General features: G+C 42.8%; 1 protein-coding gene across 1 annotated transcript in view; it reads left to right on the top strand.

Moving 5' to 3' along the window:
- RALGAPA2 (Ral GTPase activating protein catalytic subunit alpha 2) overlaps positions 1-18,889 on the top strand; it is a 368,955-nt gene that overhangs the window by 258,771 nt on the left and 91,295 nt on the right. Inside the window, exon 37 of the mRNA XM_029070298.2 lies at positions 8,896-9,023. Within this exon, the coding sequence (XP_028926131.1) occupies positions 8,896-9,023 (128 nt within the window). The remainder of the gene's footprint in view (positions 1-8,895; positions 9,024-18,889) is intronic.

Here is an 18,889-nt window from a genome sequence, read left to right on the forward strand (position 1 = left end):
GATCAGAATCCCTGTCAATCAATCAATCAGTGGTATTTATTGAGCACTTAATGTGTGCAGAGCACTGGACTAAGCCCTTAGGAGAGTACAATACAAAAGAGTTTGGTAGACAGATGTGGTTTGAGCTTTTGTGGGTGAGCAAGATTTTCAGGAACATTCATATTATCCTTCATTAAATCTGTTTCCTTCTCAAGCATTAATCAGCAAATTTGTAGTTGTCAGAATAAATGATATGCACATTAAATTTTAAGGTATTTATACACAAAATTGCTTTTCCTTTGAGCTAAGAAGTGTGCATTGCTATGTGCCTTTAAACCACCTGCTTTAGTCTATTTGTACAAGGGTTAAATAGGTGGTTTAATTTCATGAAAGTTTATTTTGGAACTAAGGAGCAATAATCAATTACCTTTTCACAGAATCTAAAGTGATCTGAATTTTGAACTTAGAATACTATGACATTGCATAAAATTATCCTCTGAAATTATTTTCATTTATAATATTGAGAAGTCCACTGTTCTGAATTTGGTGGCGAGTTATATGCCACTGAATTCGGCGAGGAGAGAACCCATTTCTTCATATTTTTGTTCCAAAAGCCCAAAGGGCAGAACAGAATAGCCAACTGGAAATTTAGTGTTATCCCGACATTTAAAGTACAAACCATTACAATGTAATAAAATTAATCCAGACATTTCCAGGGCAAGTGTGGCTGACCTTTTGTTCACCAACTACTGACCCCAGGGTGAATGAAAGAGGCTTGCAAAGGGGAATGTCTGTTGTTTGGCTTCAGGCCCTGGTATTTAAATTGCATTCCCTAATCGAATGAAAAGGCTGTCCTCTCTATCAGGTTACAGAATCCATGGCAACATTTGGCCTTTTATATACATAATGTTAGCCTTTTTGTTTGCATCTAAGTCGAGACACCTGGAGCAATGTTAACATTAACCGATTTAGCATTAATAGCTTCATTATATAAGAATTTCTGATCAGATAGCTGTTACTTTGTTATATTGCTTCAGCTTGTATTGTTTTCATTTTTTATCTCCTGCTTGGCAACCAGGCAGTGATTTGCAAATTTTTTTTTTGTCTTGATTAATTAAGCAATATAATTATCAGGAACCGTGATGCAGTCTTTGCTCAACAAAGCTTCTGAGAGAAAACAATAGTAAGTCTGTTAGTATGAATGCATTCCACGCGTCACAGATGCATGAGGATATTCTAAACAATGAGACGAAAAGCTGCCTGCGAAAGAGGACAAAGAATACCATGCAGACTCTACACGCTACACATACCGCCAGGGACATACTGTGGGTTCCCTGGGACACAGATGCCTCGTTAGATTGCGGCTAGTCATCAGATATTAATTCTCAGCCATTTGGTGCAATAGTTTCCCCATTCCCCAGTCTTTTAACTAGTGCTACTTGTCAGAGAAGTGAAGTCTTTGTTTCTACTCAAAAGGTTTATTTAACTTTGCCGGCTTTGAGTGAACCCTCCGCCTGCCACCTCCCCCCCCCCCAAAAAAAAATCATTATTTTTGCCTACAAATCTTAATGAAGCAGCTGCTGGAATTGTGCGGAATATTCATTCTGGGAAGGCGAAGGCAACTTATTGGAGGATTTGTAGATGACCAAGATTAAGGTGTTTTCTTCTGCTACCTGTATATTTGATTGGAGTGTAATTTGCCCTTCTGGCTTGTACTTTGATAGCCTGCCAATATCATCATTTGAAAAATAGTTTTGCTTTGTCCTTTTTGGACAAAATAGGAACACAAAAAGAACTGATTGTTGGATGGGGTCATGCATATTCAAATTTTACTTTTGTCTACCTCATTAATGGGGAATATAATAATTCAGGACTGTTTGTAATACGCTCGTGACTCTCGCTTCCAACTCCATTGAAATTTAGCCGTTCTAGGTTTGCCGTTCCAATTACCTCCCTGTTTTATTATATGTCACATATCTGACAGCTAGCTTGAAAACGAGTAAAAGCATTCACGGAGCCAGTATGCACCTTGCTTCCAGAATACATCCAGTACCACTTGCCGCCATTTACATTTCTTTTGTACTTCTCCATTTGATCATAAAACAGAAGTTTTGACGTGTATTTGGAAAACCATTACACCTGCTAATCAGGTTTCAAAAGATCCCATCTGCAGGAGTTTCTTTATTCTTCAAAATGATATCCAATTGCCCTATAAAATAATCAACTGTTTTCCAGTTCTCGGACTTTTGAATTATATGTTGATGATAATTGTGGTATTATTTAGGTGTTTGGTGCTGGGGTTGATAAGAGATAATCAAGTCAGTCAGTCCCCGGCCCACATAGGGCTCACATTCTAAATGGGAGGAAGAACACGTATTTAATCCCCATTGTACAGATGAGGAAACAGAGGCACGGAGAAGTTAAGTGATTTGTCCCAGGTTGCAAAACAGGCAAAGGGAGGAGCCAGAATTAGAACCCAGGTCTTCTGGCTCCCTGGCACCTTGCTCTTTCTCCTTGGCCATGCTCTTTCTTGTAAAACACATTACTACTACTATTAATAACGATGTTGGTATTGGTTAAGTGCTTATTGTGTGCAGAGCACTGTTCTAATCGCTGGGGTAGATACAGGGTAATCAGGTTGTCCCTCGTGAGGCTCACAGTCTTAATCCCCATTTTACAGATGAGGTAACTGAGGCACAGAGAAGTGAAGTGACTTGCCCACAGTCACACAGCTGACAAGGGGCAGACCCGTGATTCGAACCCATGACCTCTGACTCCCAAGCCCGTGCTCTTTCCACTGAGCCAGGCTGCTTCTCTTACGTTCTCTTGCAGAACCTGAACCTAATCCTCGCAATTAAATAAAGTGCTTAAAAACACTGAGCACATTCCTTTCAAATTGTAGATGATATGCTTATTGTTTTCCCGTCAGAATCCACGGTCTCCTACAGCAGATGAAATTGCATTTTGCCGTCCGAAGCACTTGCTTTGTTAAATTTGTGATGCGCACTTGAATATTTAAAGCGGCCTCCTTTTCTGACCCATTTTTAACTGGCTGGATGGCCATGTCATCTCGTGGCTGACAGGTGAAGGAACTGAACCCTGGAGTTGTTCATTCTAGCCGACAGCTCTGGCAGAGGCTGCTCAGATTTGGTGTTGTGCATACAAAGTCCAAACTAAAGGACATCCATTTTAGAAATCTGGTCCTTTATATCTTCGGGAATCTCTATGACAACTGCAATTCTAGAAGCACCGTCGATTTCTACATCCCGGTCGGCAGGCAGGTGGAGAGAGTAGCCTCCTCGAAGAATGCAGCGATTATGTTAGTTAGTTATCAGAAACCCCGGCACATGTCAGGACTTAAAACAAGCAATATCCATCCCATTGCTTTCCTTGTCCCCGCATCCACGTCATAGAAGGAATAGAAGGGACAGGGAGAGAACCAGCCGGCTTGTGTCGTCTCCACATCAGAAGCAGGATAGGGTAGTTGACCTGGCTCCCAATGACACGCGCCATTGACTGACCAAGCTCCCCCAGGCTTCTTTCCCCCAACCGTCCTCTACCACTCCTCTGCCGTCTCCCCTAGCCCCCACCTGCATTGCCATCAAATGGTGGTTGAAGTTCTGAGACCTTCACCCTCATTAATACTTAGTCCTGGTCACAGATTCCTTTCTGACCCATTCAATTATCAGGATTCCTGAATGTCTTCAAAGATCTTGGGCCGTCAGCGTGGCATAGGGTGTGTGTTTTTATGTGGAGTGGAGAAAAGGGATACAGAAGCGTCGACTCCCAAGGGGTTTGTGTGTGTGTGTGTGTGTCTGCACGCGTGTGCATGCCCATTAAGAAAGATGGTTGAGCCCTTTTTAAAATCGACTTGAATGATGTAAACTCCATTTTACATGGTTTAGAAGCCACTTTGAATTTTTTCCTTTGTAAAGTGTGACTACTTAGTCTCCGCTAAAATTTCTCCAAGGATAATTTCCTTTCACTTAGTCTTAAATGAACAAGGAATCCAAGCATTTTGGATTGAATGTTAAAAATGCTAAATAGATCCAAGATCAACTAAAATTATGGAAATATTTTGCAGCTCTATTTGTGCCGCTCTGGTATAGTTTTAAGTAAAGGAATGACATTAAAGGGGAACTGTGTGAAAAGGCAGCTGTCAGTTGCAGATGTTATATTAAAACCAAATTTCTCCTGTAATTCATTGCCACTTCTAATTAGAGGAATTCCCAGGATACAAGGGATTTATATTATTCCTTTTGTCCATTTATTGAAAGACTGTCTCAGTCACCCACAAGCAGTTCCAGAAGAATAATGAAGGGTATTTATTTATGCGATAAGCCTCAGTACAGATGGGAAAAAATCCATAACTTAAATATTGATAATTATTCCTAACTCCTGTGTAGTCTCTTTCATTGTGATGTTATGGTTGAGAAATCCATTTGAGGATGATTTCTCTCCAGAAATTAAAATCTATTTCCCTTTGAATATTTACGGATTTTCCCTCTGGGTTGCTTCTTTCATAGATCTTGCACAGTAGGAGCACTTAATAAATGTTAAGTAATAATGCTGAGCCTGATTTGGGGGTGGATTTTAGGAGGGGGTGCGAGGGAGCGTGGTCTGTGTTTGCTCTGCACGGGGCTATGCTGTCCTCTGACACCTTGCAAGGAAGAAAGGGCAAAAGAGCCCTTACTCCCTCTCTTTCTCCCTCTCCCACTCATCCTGTATATGTACACACACTCACACGCACAACAGTGCACAACATATTTTGTTCTTTTTTGCAGAGTGCCCTCCAGGGAGCTTAAAAATAATAATAATAATGTTGGTATTTGTTAAGCGCTTACTATGTGCAGAGCACTGTTCTAAGCGCTGGGGTAGATACAGGGTAATCAGATTGTCCCACATGAGGCTCACAGTTAATCCCCATTTTACAGATGAGGTAACTGAGGCACAGAGAAGTTAAGTGACTTGCCCACAATCACACAGCTGACAGGTGGCAGAGCCAGGAGTCGAACCCGTGACCTCTGACTCCGAAGCCCAGGCTCTTTCCACTGAGCCACGCTGCTTCTCTACTCTCTGTGAGGCGTGCCTGGGCCAGGGTGGTGGCTAGCTGCTCCCAGCATCTCTGCCTCGACCACTCTGCCGCCTTACAGATGCTTTTCAACAAGGCCCAGAGATATATATTAGGAGAAGGAGAATCAAGCAATGGTATTTATTGAGTGCTTACTATGTGCAGAGCACTGTACTAAGCGCTCGGGTGGGTACAATGCGTCAGAATTTGCAGGTCGGTTCCGTGCCCATAATGAGCTTATAGTCTGATAATAATAATAGTAATCATTGTGTTATTTGTAAAGTGCTTACTATGTGTCAAGCACTGGGGTGGATACAAGCAAATTGAGTTGGACATAGTCCCTGGCCCATGTGGGGCTCATGGTCTCAATCCCCATTTTACAGATGAGATAAATGAGGCACAGAGAAGTAAAGTGACTCGCCCATGGTCACACAGCAGACAAGTGGCAGAGCCGGGATTAGAACATGTCCTTCTGACTCCCAGGCCCTTGCTCTGTCCACTACACCGTGCTTATTTGTTAAGTACTTACTGTGTGACAGGTACTTTACTAAGCGCTGGGGGAGATAGGAAGTAATTGGATTGGACATAGTCCCTGTCCCACATGGGGCTCACAGTCTTCATCCCCATTTTACAGATGAGGTAATTGAGGCACAGAGAAGTGAAGCGACTTTCCCAAGGTCATAGACCAGACAAATGGAGAAGCTACGAGTAGAACCCATGTCCTCCTGTCTCCTAGGCCCATGGTCTATTCATTAAAGAGGGGGAGACAGGCACTAATATAAATAGTTTATAATACATAATTTAAAGATGTGTACATAACTGCCGTGTGGTTGAGGCTGGGGCGAATATCAAATGCCCAAGGGTCACAGATCCAACTGCATAGATGATGTAGAAGGGAGAGGAAGCCGGAGAAAAGAGGGCTTACTCTGGGAAGGCCTCTTGGAGGAGATGCGACCTTAACAATGCTTTGAAGGTGGGGAGAGTGGTGGTCTGGCATATATGGAGGGGGAAGGAGTTCCGGGCCAGGGGGACAACATGTAAAGGAGTCGGTGGTGAGATAGGCGAGATCGGGGCACAGTGAGGAAGCCGGAAATAGAGGAGCAGAGCATGCAGGCTGGACTGTAGAAGGGATAGGAGAATAGACCCGAGCCAAAGTAGCTACATCCCTGACTGGAATTCTCCTGAGCCAGGTGCGGGTTGACTTCACCCAGAGAGCTGCTTTCTGAGGAGGAAATTCCACAACTTCTCTTCAGAAACCAGCTGGATGCAGTCCTTAACCGCCCCCCCCCCCCCCCCCACACACACATCCTTGCTTCCAGTCAGTGCTTTGGCAAAGCTGAAGCCTGACTTTATCTTGCAACTTAAATCCCATTTCCTTTTATTTTGCCCTTAATGGAGATGAAGAACAAATTATTGCCATTCTCCAAATAGTAATCCTTCAAAACTTGAAAATAATCCTGTTGCCCCTCCAACTTCCCTTTGCCAGATTGAGTAATCTCCAGACCCACTAACTTTCCCTATGAGGCCTGGGCTCCAGCTCTTTAATCATATTTGAAGCTCCCCCAAATCCTCTCCAAATTCTTCCTTTCCTTCCTTCAATACTGAAACCGGGCTTGAACACACTATATCTCTCCCTTCAGAACACTGACCGACAGACTGCAGCTTGAAGCTTGGGTACGATTTTACACAGAACTGGAGACGATGTACCCAGTGATGTACGTCGACGTACGTGATGGAAAGTAGCATGGCTTAGTGGTTAAAGCACAGGCCTGAGAGTTAGAGAACCTAGATTCTAACCCCAGCTCTGCCATTTGTCTGCTGCGTGACCATGAGCAAGTCACATAATTTTTCTGTGCCTCAGTTATCTCAGCTATAAAAATGGGAATCAATACTGTGAGCCCCATGTGGGACATGGACGGTGTCCAACCTGTCCAACCGATTTGCTCCTATCCACACCGGCAGTCGGTACATTGACTGGCACCTACTAAGCGCTTAGCAAATGTCATTATTTTTTTCCCTACCCACAACGAGCTCAGTCTAGAGGGGGGATAGATACTAATATGAATAAATATATTACAGATATGGACATAAGTGCTTCGGAGGGGGGATGAATAAAGGGAGCAAGTCAGGATGACACAGAAGGGAGTGGGAGAAGGGGAAAGGAGGGCTTAGTGAGGGAAGATCTCTAAGAGGAGATGTGCCTTCATTAAGGCTTTGAAAGGGGTGAGAATCATTGTCTGTTGGATAGAAGAAGGGAGGGCGTTTAGGCCAGAAGCAGTTTGTGGGTGAGAGATTGACAGCAAGATAGGTGAGATTGAGGTTCAGTGAGAAGGTTGGCATCAGAAGAGCGAAGTGTGTGGGCCGGGTTGTGGTAGGAGAGTAGTGAGGTGAGGTAGGAGGGAGTAAGGTGATTGAGTGCTTTAAAGCCAATGGTAAGGAGTTTTTTTTGATGTGGAGGTGGATGGGCAACCACTGGTGTATCTTGAGGAGTAAGGAAACGTGTCCTGAACATTTCTTGTAGAAAAATGATCCTGGCAGCAGAGTGAAGTCAGGGAAGGCCTCTTGGAGATGTGCCTTCAATAAGACTTTGAAGGTAGGGAGAGTCATTGTCTGACAGATATGAGGAGGGTTAGCAAGGCCAGAAGCAGGACGTGGGGAAGAGGTCGTTAGTGAGATTGACAAGATCTGGGTACAGTGAGAAGGTTGGCATTAGAGGATCAAAGTATGTGGGCTCTGTGGGTTGGGTTGTAGGAGGAGAGTATCGAGGAGAGGGGCAAGGTGATTGAGTGCTTTAAAGCCAATGGTGAGGAGTTTCCGTTTGCTGCGGAGTTGGAGGGGCAACCACTGGAGGTTCTGGAGGAGTGGGGAAACACTGAACGTTTTTATAGAAAAATGTTGTGGGCAGCAGAGTGAAGGGGAGATTGTAATGGGGAGAGACAGGAGGCAGGGAGGTCAGCAAGGAGGCATTGAGTAATGAAGGTGGGAGAGGATGCTCCTTCTCATAACGTACCTCAGCACTTGGTTATGATCAATTATACAGTGTTCATTCATTCAGTTGTATTTATTGAACGCCTACTGTGGGCAGTGCACTCTACGAAGCAGTCCCCGCCCACACCAGGCTAACCTCATTTGTAGATATTTTTTGTCTGTCTGCCCTGTTAGAGTTTGAATTCACTGTGGTTAGGGAATGAAGCTCATACTTCTAATGGTACTTTGCTTAGCACTTAGTTCAGTGTGTTGCCCCGAGGTGGATCTTCAAATAATATGTTTATCTCTACACTATTAATATTAATACAGTGGCAGGCACTACAAACTACAGCCTCAACAGCACAATGTTCTGTAAAACATGATCCAGTTTTTCCATTTAGCTTTACACCGTATTCCTATAGACTCCCAATGTATATACACACTAGCACACTCGGTTGTGTTTATACACACCCAAGGGGATGAGATTGCTTACCAATTTAAAAATACACAATTGAAAGTCCTCAAGAAACGGTTAATGGTCCATTTTATGCACATTGCATAATGAGGAATAAATTTTGAAGTCTGTCTTGTAAATTTGGGCAGCTATATGAATGGCGATACAAAAAGCTATATTAAAAATGACAGTGTCACTAAATCTTTGCTAAAATATGCAGGATGATAGTGAAGAGTAATGCTGTTCTGGTTATTAAAGAGAGAGAATTATAGCTCTCCTGATTAATTCATCTCATTATGTAACCTGTAGTTTTTATAAGATAGTGGTGCCTCTTAGTCATTAAATATCCCAGTTTTCCACCAGAACTCACATCTATTTTCTCGAGCCGTGAAAACTCACTGTGGTTTCTACTTCTGACCAACAGGTTCCCTTTTTTGGACCTTTATTTGATGGAGCAATAGTGACTTCCAAACTGCTGCCGAGCCTCATCTGTGCCACGTGCATCAATGCCAGCAGGGCCGTGAAGTCTCTCATACCACTCTATCAGAGCTTGTATCCTTTGGTTTATCCTTGAGAATGTTTCCAGAGCAGTATCCATAGGACTAGATCCGAGCTACATTAGGTAAGTAGTAATAGCTTCACTGGTTCTGTAATCCACTGTGTTCACATTTACTCCAAGAGAGCTTTAAAGCTAATGTTAAATTGGGAGGGGTTATTAACTGCAGAGATTTTAAACAGCATTAAACATCAGAGGAGATGATTTTCAAATTTCTCACACTAATTGAGGTCATTTCATTTCTGCTAGGGTTGTGTTTCCAATGTGGAGTGCTAATGGTTTTGGAAGGTTCCTGTCATATTTTGTGCTCCCAAATCATGTTTGTTAACTCTCCTAATTTCTGGGTTTTTTCTCTCCAAATGGCACTAAATCCACCTTTCCGTTTTCTCCCAATACCCTTACCTTACCTTGCATACATAATCTGTAGACTTTTTCTGCTGTATATAATGTATTTGTAAAACAAGGAGAAGTGCTAATGATTTGGGCAAAATTAAGGCAGGCATCATTGACATGCAGGGGCTGTAATAACCGATATCCCGGTTTCTTGTCAGCTTGGTGGGCAGGGAGTGTGTCTGCCAACTCTGTTGTCTTGTACTCTCCCAAGCACTTAGTACAGTGCTCTACAGATAGTAAGCACTCTATAAATTCCTTCAAACAAAGTCTTAGTTTGAAAGGAACTATTTATGATCTGAGCTGTTTCATGTTTCTCTTTGCAGAGTGTGTTTAATTCATTAATGTTGGTATTTGTTAAGCGCTTACTATGTGCAGAGCACTGTTCTAAGCGCTGGAGTAGATACAGGGTAATCAGGTTGTCCCACGTGAGGCTCACGGTCTTCATCCCCATTTTACAGATGAGGGAACTGAGGCACCGAGAAGTGACTTGCCCACAGTCACACAGCTGACAAGTGGCGGAGCCGGAATTCGAACCCCATGTCCTCTGACTCCGAACCCATGCTCTTTCCACTGAGCCACGCTGCTTCTAATGAGTACCTAAAACCCTTCCTCAATCTTAAAGTCCTACCCTCATTGATTGAAAGATATCAGGGGATAACTGGGAATTGTCTTAAAAAATAGGAGGAATAAACCCTATTTGGTCTCCTCTGGAACCATCTGAGCATTATCCTTGCAGTTCAAGCCAGTCTATTGTTGAGATGGCACATGTAAAGAGATGGCATTCTAAAGAATCATGGTTCCAAGCACTATAGACTCCATATCCTGACTTAGGGTGGTTCTGCCTTCAGGCGGCATTATTTCTACCACCTGCTGTTACCCAAAGGGCTCCAGACAGAAATGAACAAGAACTCACCACTGATTCGTTTGACCACCTGCATGTCAGCCAGGAACTGGAATCCCAACATTTAAGCAGGTTGGAACAACTTACAGCAAATTGATAAAGAAAAGCAACTGACAAGTAAGGAAGTGCTATTTTCTTATATTGCTCCTTTTCATCGATTTCTGGTGAGTCTGATAGGAAAGTGAGTAGCATTGGATATATGTCTCAGCGTCAGGGGAGTTGGCTACTATGGTGTTTCCAAATTGTTGGTGTTCAAATATGACTTCGTATAACATTATTTGTTGAAGATGTGACTTTTCTCAGGTTTTTCCTTAGACTTAACATTTGTTAAATTAGGATGCTTTGCAGAACTTCTGGAAAATAATAGGAAATTCCTAAAAGTGCTATCAGTCAATGGTATTTATTGAACGCTTATTGTGTGCAGAGCATTTTACTAAATTTTTGATCACTCTACTGAGTGCTTGATACTTAATGTTGTGTTCTGTTACGTTAAGTATTACTAAACTATGGTTTAATATTTGTTAAACAATAACACACGACCTTTGGGCAGAGACCGTGTCTACCAACTCTGTTACTGTACTCTCCCAAGCACTTAGTATAGTGCTGTGCACACAGTAGAGGCTTTATAAATACCATTGATTCATTAACCAAATGAGGTGTCAGAGCATAACCATGAGTCCTTGCAGAAACTAACTTTTTTGGCTTTGGTAGTGGATTTTCAACTTTACTGAAGAATTTGTCCAACTTGGTTTGAACAGCCACTTCTTAAACACCTTGCAGCATGCCAATTCCTGAGCATCTGTCTAAATCTTCAAACTTCTCGCCATTAGTCTTCTTCAAACACTTCTGTAAATTCATCTGTTTTCTTTAAAGTTAATGCTAGACTTCATAATTCCAAAAAATTTAAATTCTTCGTCGGTTTTGGTAACTTGCAGTGACGTATTGGATTGTTGAAGTTTGAGGAGGTCCTTATTGGGCTGTTCCGCTGAATGAGCTGCAGTCAGCTCACTTACATCGGCATCATCCATTTGTAAGTGCAGTTGCCTCACAAGCACAACGGTTTCTTTGGTTATATGTTATAGCATCTCTTCTGTGCTTTGCAAATCTGATACTGACTGTGGGCAGAGCTTCCTTCAAATCCATTCCTTGTTGATTGCTTAACCTCAGCCCGGATGGGAAGGAAGCAGAAAGGGATTTACCTACCTGACACATCCACCAGAACATTGAGAAGCAGCATGGCTTAATGTGTAGAGCATGGACCAGGGAGTCAGAAGGACCTGGGTTCTCATCCCAACTTTGCCACTTGTCTGCTGTGTGATTTGGTGCAAGTCACTTAACTTCTCTGTGCCTCAGTTACCTCATCTGTAAAATGGGGAATTAGTTGGTGAGCTGCAAGTGGGACATGAACGGCGTCCACCCTGACTAATCTACCCCAGCACTTAGTACAGTGCCTGGTGCAGAGTAAGCATTTAAAAAATACCAAATCAGGCCAGTTGGACTTTTTTAGAGGTTAAGGCAATAAGATGTATATTTGGAGCATTTGTAACACAGGGAGGTTGTAACTTGGATTAGGTGTCAAACAATACTCAAGGAATCTTCAGGTTGTATGTGTCATGGTGTGGCTATAGCCTGGGATCTCTCTGTAAAAGGTAACTACATATGTTAAGGTTAAAACAGCATGAGTTCAGAAAGAGTCAGTGAGGGTTTAAAAAGAATGAAAGCACGTGCAACTACCTATTATAAAAGTAAAATCACTGTGGCGGCTTAAAAATAACAATTGTGGTGTTTGTTTTAAGCTCCTGTAATGTGCCAGTTGTGGTACTAATCCCTGAGGAAGGTACAAGATAAATTGAACACAGTCCCTGTCCCACATGGGGCTCACAGTCTAAATAGAGGGAGAACAGGTATTCGGTTCCCAGTATGGTGTAGCGTAGTGGAAAGGGCACAGGCCTGAGAGTCAGGAAACCTAGATTCTAAGCCCAGCTCCATCACTTGCCCGCCGGGTGACCTTAGGCAAGCCATTTAACTTCTCTGGGACTCATTTTCCTAATCTGTATAATAGGGTTGTCTTCCTCCTACTCTCCCCTTGGACTGTGAGTTCCATATAGGACAGAGACTGTGCATGATCTAATTTATTGTATCCACTCCAGTCCTTAATACAGTGCTTGGCCCTTATGAAGTGTTTAACAAATGCCATAATTATTATTAGAATTATTGAGGTAAGTAGAGGAAGTGGATTTTGAAAAAAGCTGAGAAACTCTCCCCTGGATACCATTTTCAGCCACATCATTTAACCAAGTGCCTGCTAAGTGTCAAAAGTGAGAATTAGCCCCAGAAGAAAAGAGGGCATGGTCACTGCCCTCAATGATTTTAGGAGATAAATGGATGAAATGAAGAAACTCGAGAGACAGATGAAAAATTAAATTGTGATGCAAAAAATAGGAACATGAATAGGAGAATTATATCAAGAGATAGTATACAAATAATAGATTATAAAATAATGGAAGACTGTAAACTAATATATTGGAAGATTATTAAATGATAGATATATGTATCGATGCTGAAGTAACGAAATTTGATGTGGTGAGGGATATCAGAGGCAGAAATGATTTTAGGAGATAAATGGATGAAATGAAGAAACTCGAGAGACAGATGAAAAATTAAATTGTGATGCAAAAAATAGGAACATGAATAGGAGAATTATATCAAGAGATAGTATACAAATAATAGATTATAAAATAATGGAAGACTGTAAACTAATATATTGGAAGATTATTAAATGATAGATATATGTATCGATGCTGAAGTAACGAAATTTGATGTGGTGAGGGATATCAGAGGCAGAAATGGATTTTCAGTAACTGAAGGAGCTTGGAGGAGCTGAAGGAATCAAAGGTGGAGGATCATGTATAAGGACCAGTTAGATTAGTTAGATTGATCGATGTGAAATCCTCCTAAAATGGCAGCTCCTCCAGGAAGCCTCCCCAGATTAATTCACAATTCCTCTTGCATCAACCAAAAATCACTCCTACCTACCAGTTAGATCATGCATGAACCCAAGCTGAGGCGAAGTAGACGAGAGCGGGTCTGTACGAGTGAGTCTCAGGTGAAAGACAATGGGGAGTTATTGGAAGGTTGGAGGAGGGAAGTGATGTATTTCAATCTGAATTTCAGACAGGATTCCTGCTGCAGAATATAAAATAGACCGAAGTGGGGAGAAACCTAAGGCTGCTACAGCAATCCAGGTGAAAACTCATTTGCAGTGGAATGACAGTTACGGGAGGAGAATTGAAGAAGAAGGGGAGAGTCCATCAAATACTATCAAATATCATTGGGTGGGGAGAATAAACAGAACGAGATGGCAGATTGGATGCAGACGAGGCGGAGTCAAAGGTGACTTCAAAATTGTGAGTTTGAGGCTAAGAGGGTGGGAGTATTGACTGGGATGGAAAAATTAAGAAGGGGACGAGGTTCAGGGGGAAAGGGGAAGATAATTTCTTTGTACTGTCTGGCAGAGTTACAAAGAACATGACATCTTGTTGAGTTAAATCGAATAGTTGTCAAAAATATGCATGTTGGGCGTAAGTGCTGAAGGGAGGAATAAAATATAAGTGGTAGGAGTGATGTTTGGTTGATGTATCAGGAGTTGTGAATTAATCCTGGAGGAGATGCTGTTTTAGGAGGATTTCCCTTCAGTCAGTGGTATTCATTGAGCACTTTTTGTGTGCAGGCTACTCTATTAAACATGAGAAGAGTTATGGTCTAGTGGACTGGGGCCAGAGGAAGGCCCAAGCTGCTGGAATAGTTTGAGCAAAGGTTCAGAGGTGGGAGAGTTAAGAGTGAGGCACAGTTAGAAGATGAGCTTGTAATGAAAGGCAAAAGACTAGAAATAAAATAAAGGGAAGTACAGAGGCAAAAAGGTTGATTTTAAAGTACAAGAAATGGAGAGTAGAAAAACCAAGACTGTGAACCAGGGAGGGCTGATTGAAGGCAGGGAAGGGGAGGGATTGCTTTTCTGGCAAATGTAAATCTGAATCACTTCAATCAATCAATCATATTGATTGAGGGCTTACTGTGTCCTCTGCGCTGTACTAAGCACTTGGGAGAATACAATATAACAGAGTTGGTAGACATGTCCAAGCACTTAGTACAGTGCTCTGCACATAGTAAGGGCTCAATTAATACTATTGAATGAATGAATGCGTACAAGGAGCTCACAGTCTAGAGAGAGGAAGCGATTTCCAGCAAACTGGCGTCGAACTCTGGAATCGAAGAGTTCGGTATGAGGCATGTTAAACTTGAGATGGGGTAGGAACTTCACGATGGAGGCCGCTTGGAAGTACAAGTGGCTTCTGGTTTCACTGGCAGAGGCAATCATGAAGGAGTTTCCCATCAGGAATGACAGATGACTCTTAGCCTCAAGACTTCGTGACAGGGAACCCATATGAAGGGATTAATCATAGTGACGGCGGTTTGCGTATTGCCACTCAAAACTCTCTTGTCCCTGTCAGTCATGTTCCTACAACAGGCAAAGGAGGTGGACGGAGAAACAGCACATCGCAGAAGGCTTTTACACGTAGGACCCATTTGTGGCCAAAAATAATCACAGCTTGAAGCCGGTGCTGAGGCTCTGAAACCTGGTCTGGCAAGGCAGTTGCTTTCGTCTCCGTTGCCCACATTGACCCACTATTTTTTGGGGTTCCTGCTGGGCCTGCCCGCCTCACAGCATGCCCTCACTGGTTCTTGGATCAGAAACTTTACCATCGATGGATGGCATCGCCCCGGCCGGCAGAACCGAGACTAGAACCCAGGACTTCTGATGCCCAAAGCACTGTTCTTTCCACGGGTCTGACATCAAGGTAGTTAACCTTCCAAAGCTTCAGCGTTCCCTAAGAGTTAATTCCCCTGAAAGTGGGTGGTTTATTTCCACATAGTTTTACTTAATCCAGGATGAAGCCCAATAAAAGTAATTAGTAAGCCTTGTTTCTTAATGAGTAATGAGTATACTTTATGCTGTAATTAGCGGAAATTAGCACCTCTGTGGAGGTTTAAAAGAGAGCAAGCCCATCAGTTTATATCCTAGGCTAGGGAGCCCCACCTCCCTTGGCAGGGAAGCAGCATGGCCTAGTTGGTAGAGCACAGACCTGGGAGTCAGAAGGTCATGGGTTCTAATCCTGGCTCCGCCACTTGTCTGCTGAGTGACCTTGGGCAAGTCACTTCACTTCTCTGGGTCTCAGTTACTCATCTGTAAAATGGGGATAATAATAATGTTGGTATTTGTTAAGCGCTTACTATGTGCCGAGCACTGTTCTAAGCGCTGGGGGAGATACAGGGTAATCAGGTTGTCCCACTTGGGGCTCACAGTTAATCCCCATTTTACAGATGAGGGAACTGAGGCACAGAGAAGTTAAGTGACTTGCCCACAGTCACACAGCTGACAAGTGGCAGAGCCGGGAGTCGAACCCATGACCTATGACTCCAAAGCCCGGGCTCTTTCCACTGAGCCACGCTGCTTCCCATTAGGAGGGTGAGTTCTGTTTGGGATGGAGACTGTGTCTAACCTGATTAACTTGAATCTGCCCAATGCTTAGAGCAGTGCTTGGCACATAGTAAGTGCTTAACAACTACCATAATTAGTAGTAGTATTATTATCACTCCCTCTCCTTAGACTGTGAGCCCCATGTGGGACAGAGACTGTGTCCAACCTGAATATCTCGTATTTACACCAGCGCTTAGTAGAGTGCCTGGCTTGTAGAAAGTGCTTAATGACTACCCCAATTATTAATATTACTATTATTATCATTAATAATAAGGAAAACTGGAAAACTGCTAGCCCTCTGGCCCATTATTCATTCACTCCATTCAGTCATATTGATTGAGTGCTTACTGTGTGCAGAGCACTGTACTAAGCACTTGAAAAGTACAATTTGGCATCAGAGACAATCCCTACGCGACAACGGGCTCACAATCTAGAAGGATTCTGCCTTACTTGTTCACATCATCACATTAAATCATCTGCTAAATCCTGCCCGCACTTCTTTCTTGACATTTTGTGCATCCAGCCCTTCCTCTCCACCTATGCAACTAGTACCTAGTCGAAGCCCTTGCCATATCACAGTTAGACTAAGTGAACTCCTCGCCCCCAACTTCATCCTCCGCCCCGTCTCATATTCGCTCCGGCCTCCTGGATCGTCCTCTTGAAACATCAGTAGGCACACATCACTCCACTCCTTCGAAGCTTCTTACGGTTCCCCATCGCCCTCTGCTTCGGGTGAAAGTTTTCCTAATTTGCTTCAGACTCTCCCCAAATTACACGTTAGGTCTCTTCATTCACAAAGCCCCAGCTCACACTCTTCTCTCCAGTCATCCACCTTCTAACTGTATTTCATTCTTGACTCTCTGGCCTCTAACCCGTGTTCACATTGTTCCTCTGACTTGGACGTGCCTCCTCCGTCAAGTCTGCTGGATCACAACTCTCCCTTGGAGGAACAATAGTCAAAATGATAATAATAATAATAACTGTGGTATTTGTTAAGTGCTTACTCTGTGTCAGCATTGTACTAAGCACTGGGGTGGATACAAGTAAATCAGGTTGGATGCAGTTCCTGTCCCACATAAACGCCCATTTTACAGATGAGGTTACTGAGGCCCAGAAGAAGTGAGGTGACTTGCCCAAAGTCACACGGTAGATAAGTGGAGCTGAGATTAGAATCCATGTCCTTCAAACTCCCAGGTCCGCGCTCTATCTACTAGGCCATGCTGCTCATTCATCTTCATTGCTGACAAGATAGCGGGGAAGGTGAGAAAAGTTCAGAACCAAGTACTTGTCTCATGTCAACCCAGCTGATGTCTAAATCCCTGAACAGAATTGGCATTGTGATTTACATTTCTTGACACTGACTAGCATTTAGAGGATACTATTCTTTAGAGGAGCAACGTGGTTTAGTGGAAATAGCGTGGGCCCGGGAGTCAGGGGACCTGGATTTCAATCCCAGCTCCACCACGTACCTTGGGCAAGTCACTTATCCTCTCTATGCCTCCGTTACCTCATCTGTGAAATGGGGAATCGATGGCTATTCTCCCTCCTTAGATTGTGAGCCCTGTGTGGGACAAGGACTGTGTTTGGACCCTAAACCTCCGTGGTTGCCAAGCTGATTGCCAAGCACATGTACTTAGCTTTAAATTACATATTATAAATGATTCATTTATATTAATGTCTGCTTCCCGCTCTAAACCATGAACTTGTTATAAGCAGGGAACTTTTCTACCAACTCTGTTGTACTCTCCCAAGCACTTAGTACAGTGCTCTGTACATAGTAAGTGCTCAATAAACACCACTGATTGAATGTATCTTCTCCAGTATTTAGAACAGTGCTTGATCCCTATTAAGTGCTTAACAAATACCTTAATTGGAATTTATTATTATTATTTTTAAATTATCAGTAAACTGGATATTTTATTATCTTAACAATAATACAGTTCAATAATAATTTTTTTTAAAAATCTCCAGTTTACACCTTGCTTTCTCTGACCAAGCATTCACCCTTTTGAGTCCTTGTATATTGTACCTTCTGCCAACTTAAGTTTGGATCAGGGGAGTTGCTCATGGCTCTCCTTATCTATCCATCTCCTTCCCAGATCTCTTCCTTTTTCCCCATCCCCCTTGCAGACTGTTGTTCCAATCCACTAACTAGCCTGAACTGACTGCCTGAGGTCCGTTTTGTCACAGGGTGTTTTCCAAGTGTACCCGACCCCTCGGTCAAATGATGTTCAACTCTCACAACTTGATCATTTAAAATAGTTAAAATATGTTTATATTTAAAATACCGTCAGATTAGCAGCAGGATCGAGGCAGTACATCTGCCAGGAGCAGAAGGAAAGCTCACTTCTATCACTTTTGTTTGAGTAGGTAATCCAGCTAAGTATTGCTGTCAGAGAAGTTCTTTGTAATAGTAACCATGGCGCATGAACAAATATCTTGAGCTGTGAGGGACAATGGAACAATCGCTGTAATATTGTCAAGAGCCTATGCATGGTAGGGATTTTTACAAGACTGAAAAGCACCATTGAGTTTTGGGATTAAAAAAAAAAAGAGCCAACTCAGTCGGAGTATGTTTGGTAATGTTTCAACACACCTTTTTAGGTCTCTGCTAGGGGTTCTCTGTAACTTCCTGGGCAGGCTAAATCAGACCTGTCAAGTGGAACCTTTAGCCCACGGTTGCTGCTTTTCCTGAGTGATGAGGGCAAACTCACCTGCCATCTGCTTGTCCTTCCCTCATGGGCAATCAGTGGGCTTATTTCTGGGTCTACTGTGTTAAACACTGGAAGCTTGCCACATGCTATGGTTACTGTTCCCAAGCCAACTAAAGATTTTGCAATCAAACTGTGGTCAGCCCATGGAAGTTTCCAAAAATCATTTAGTTAACACCGAGGCACCTTTACGTATTTCCTTAAAAAAAAATTCAGCACAATCTCTACATAGTGTCTCAAAAAAAGCTTTGGCACAATCTCTAGCATGCCTGTGATCTTTTAAATAGGAGTCAAGCAAATTTCAGTGTTTTAAAAATG

Source organism: Ornithorhynchus anatinus, chromosome 1 (genome assembly GCF_004115215.2).
Source record: "Ornithorhynchus anatinus isolate Pmale09 chromosome 1, mOrnAna1.pri.v4, whole genome shotgun sequence".
Classification (NCBI taxonomy): Eukaryota; Metazoa; Chordata; class Mammalia; order Monotremata; family Ornithorhynchidae; genus Ornithorhynchus; species Ornithorhynchus anatinus.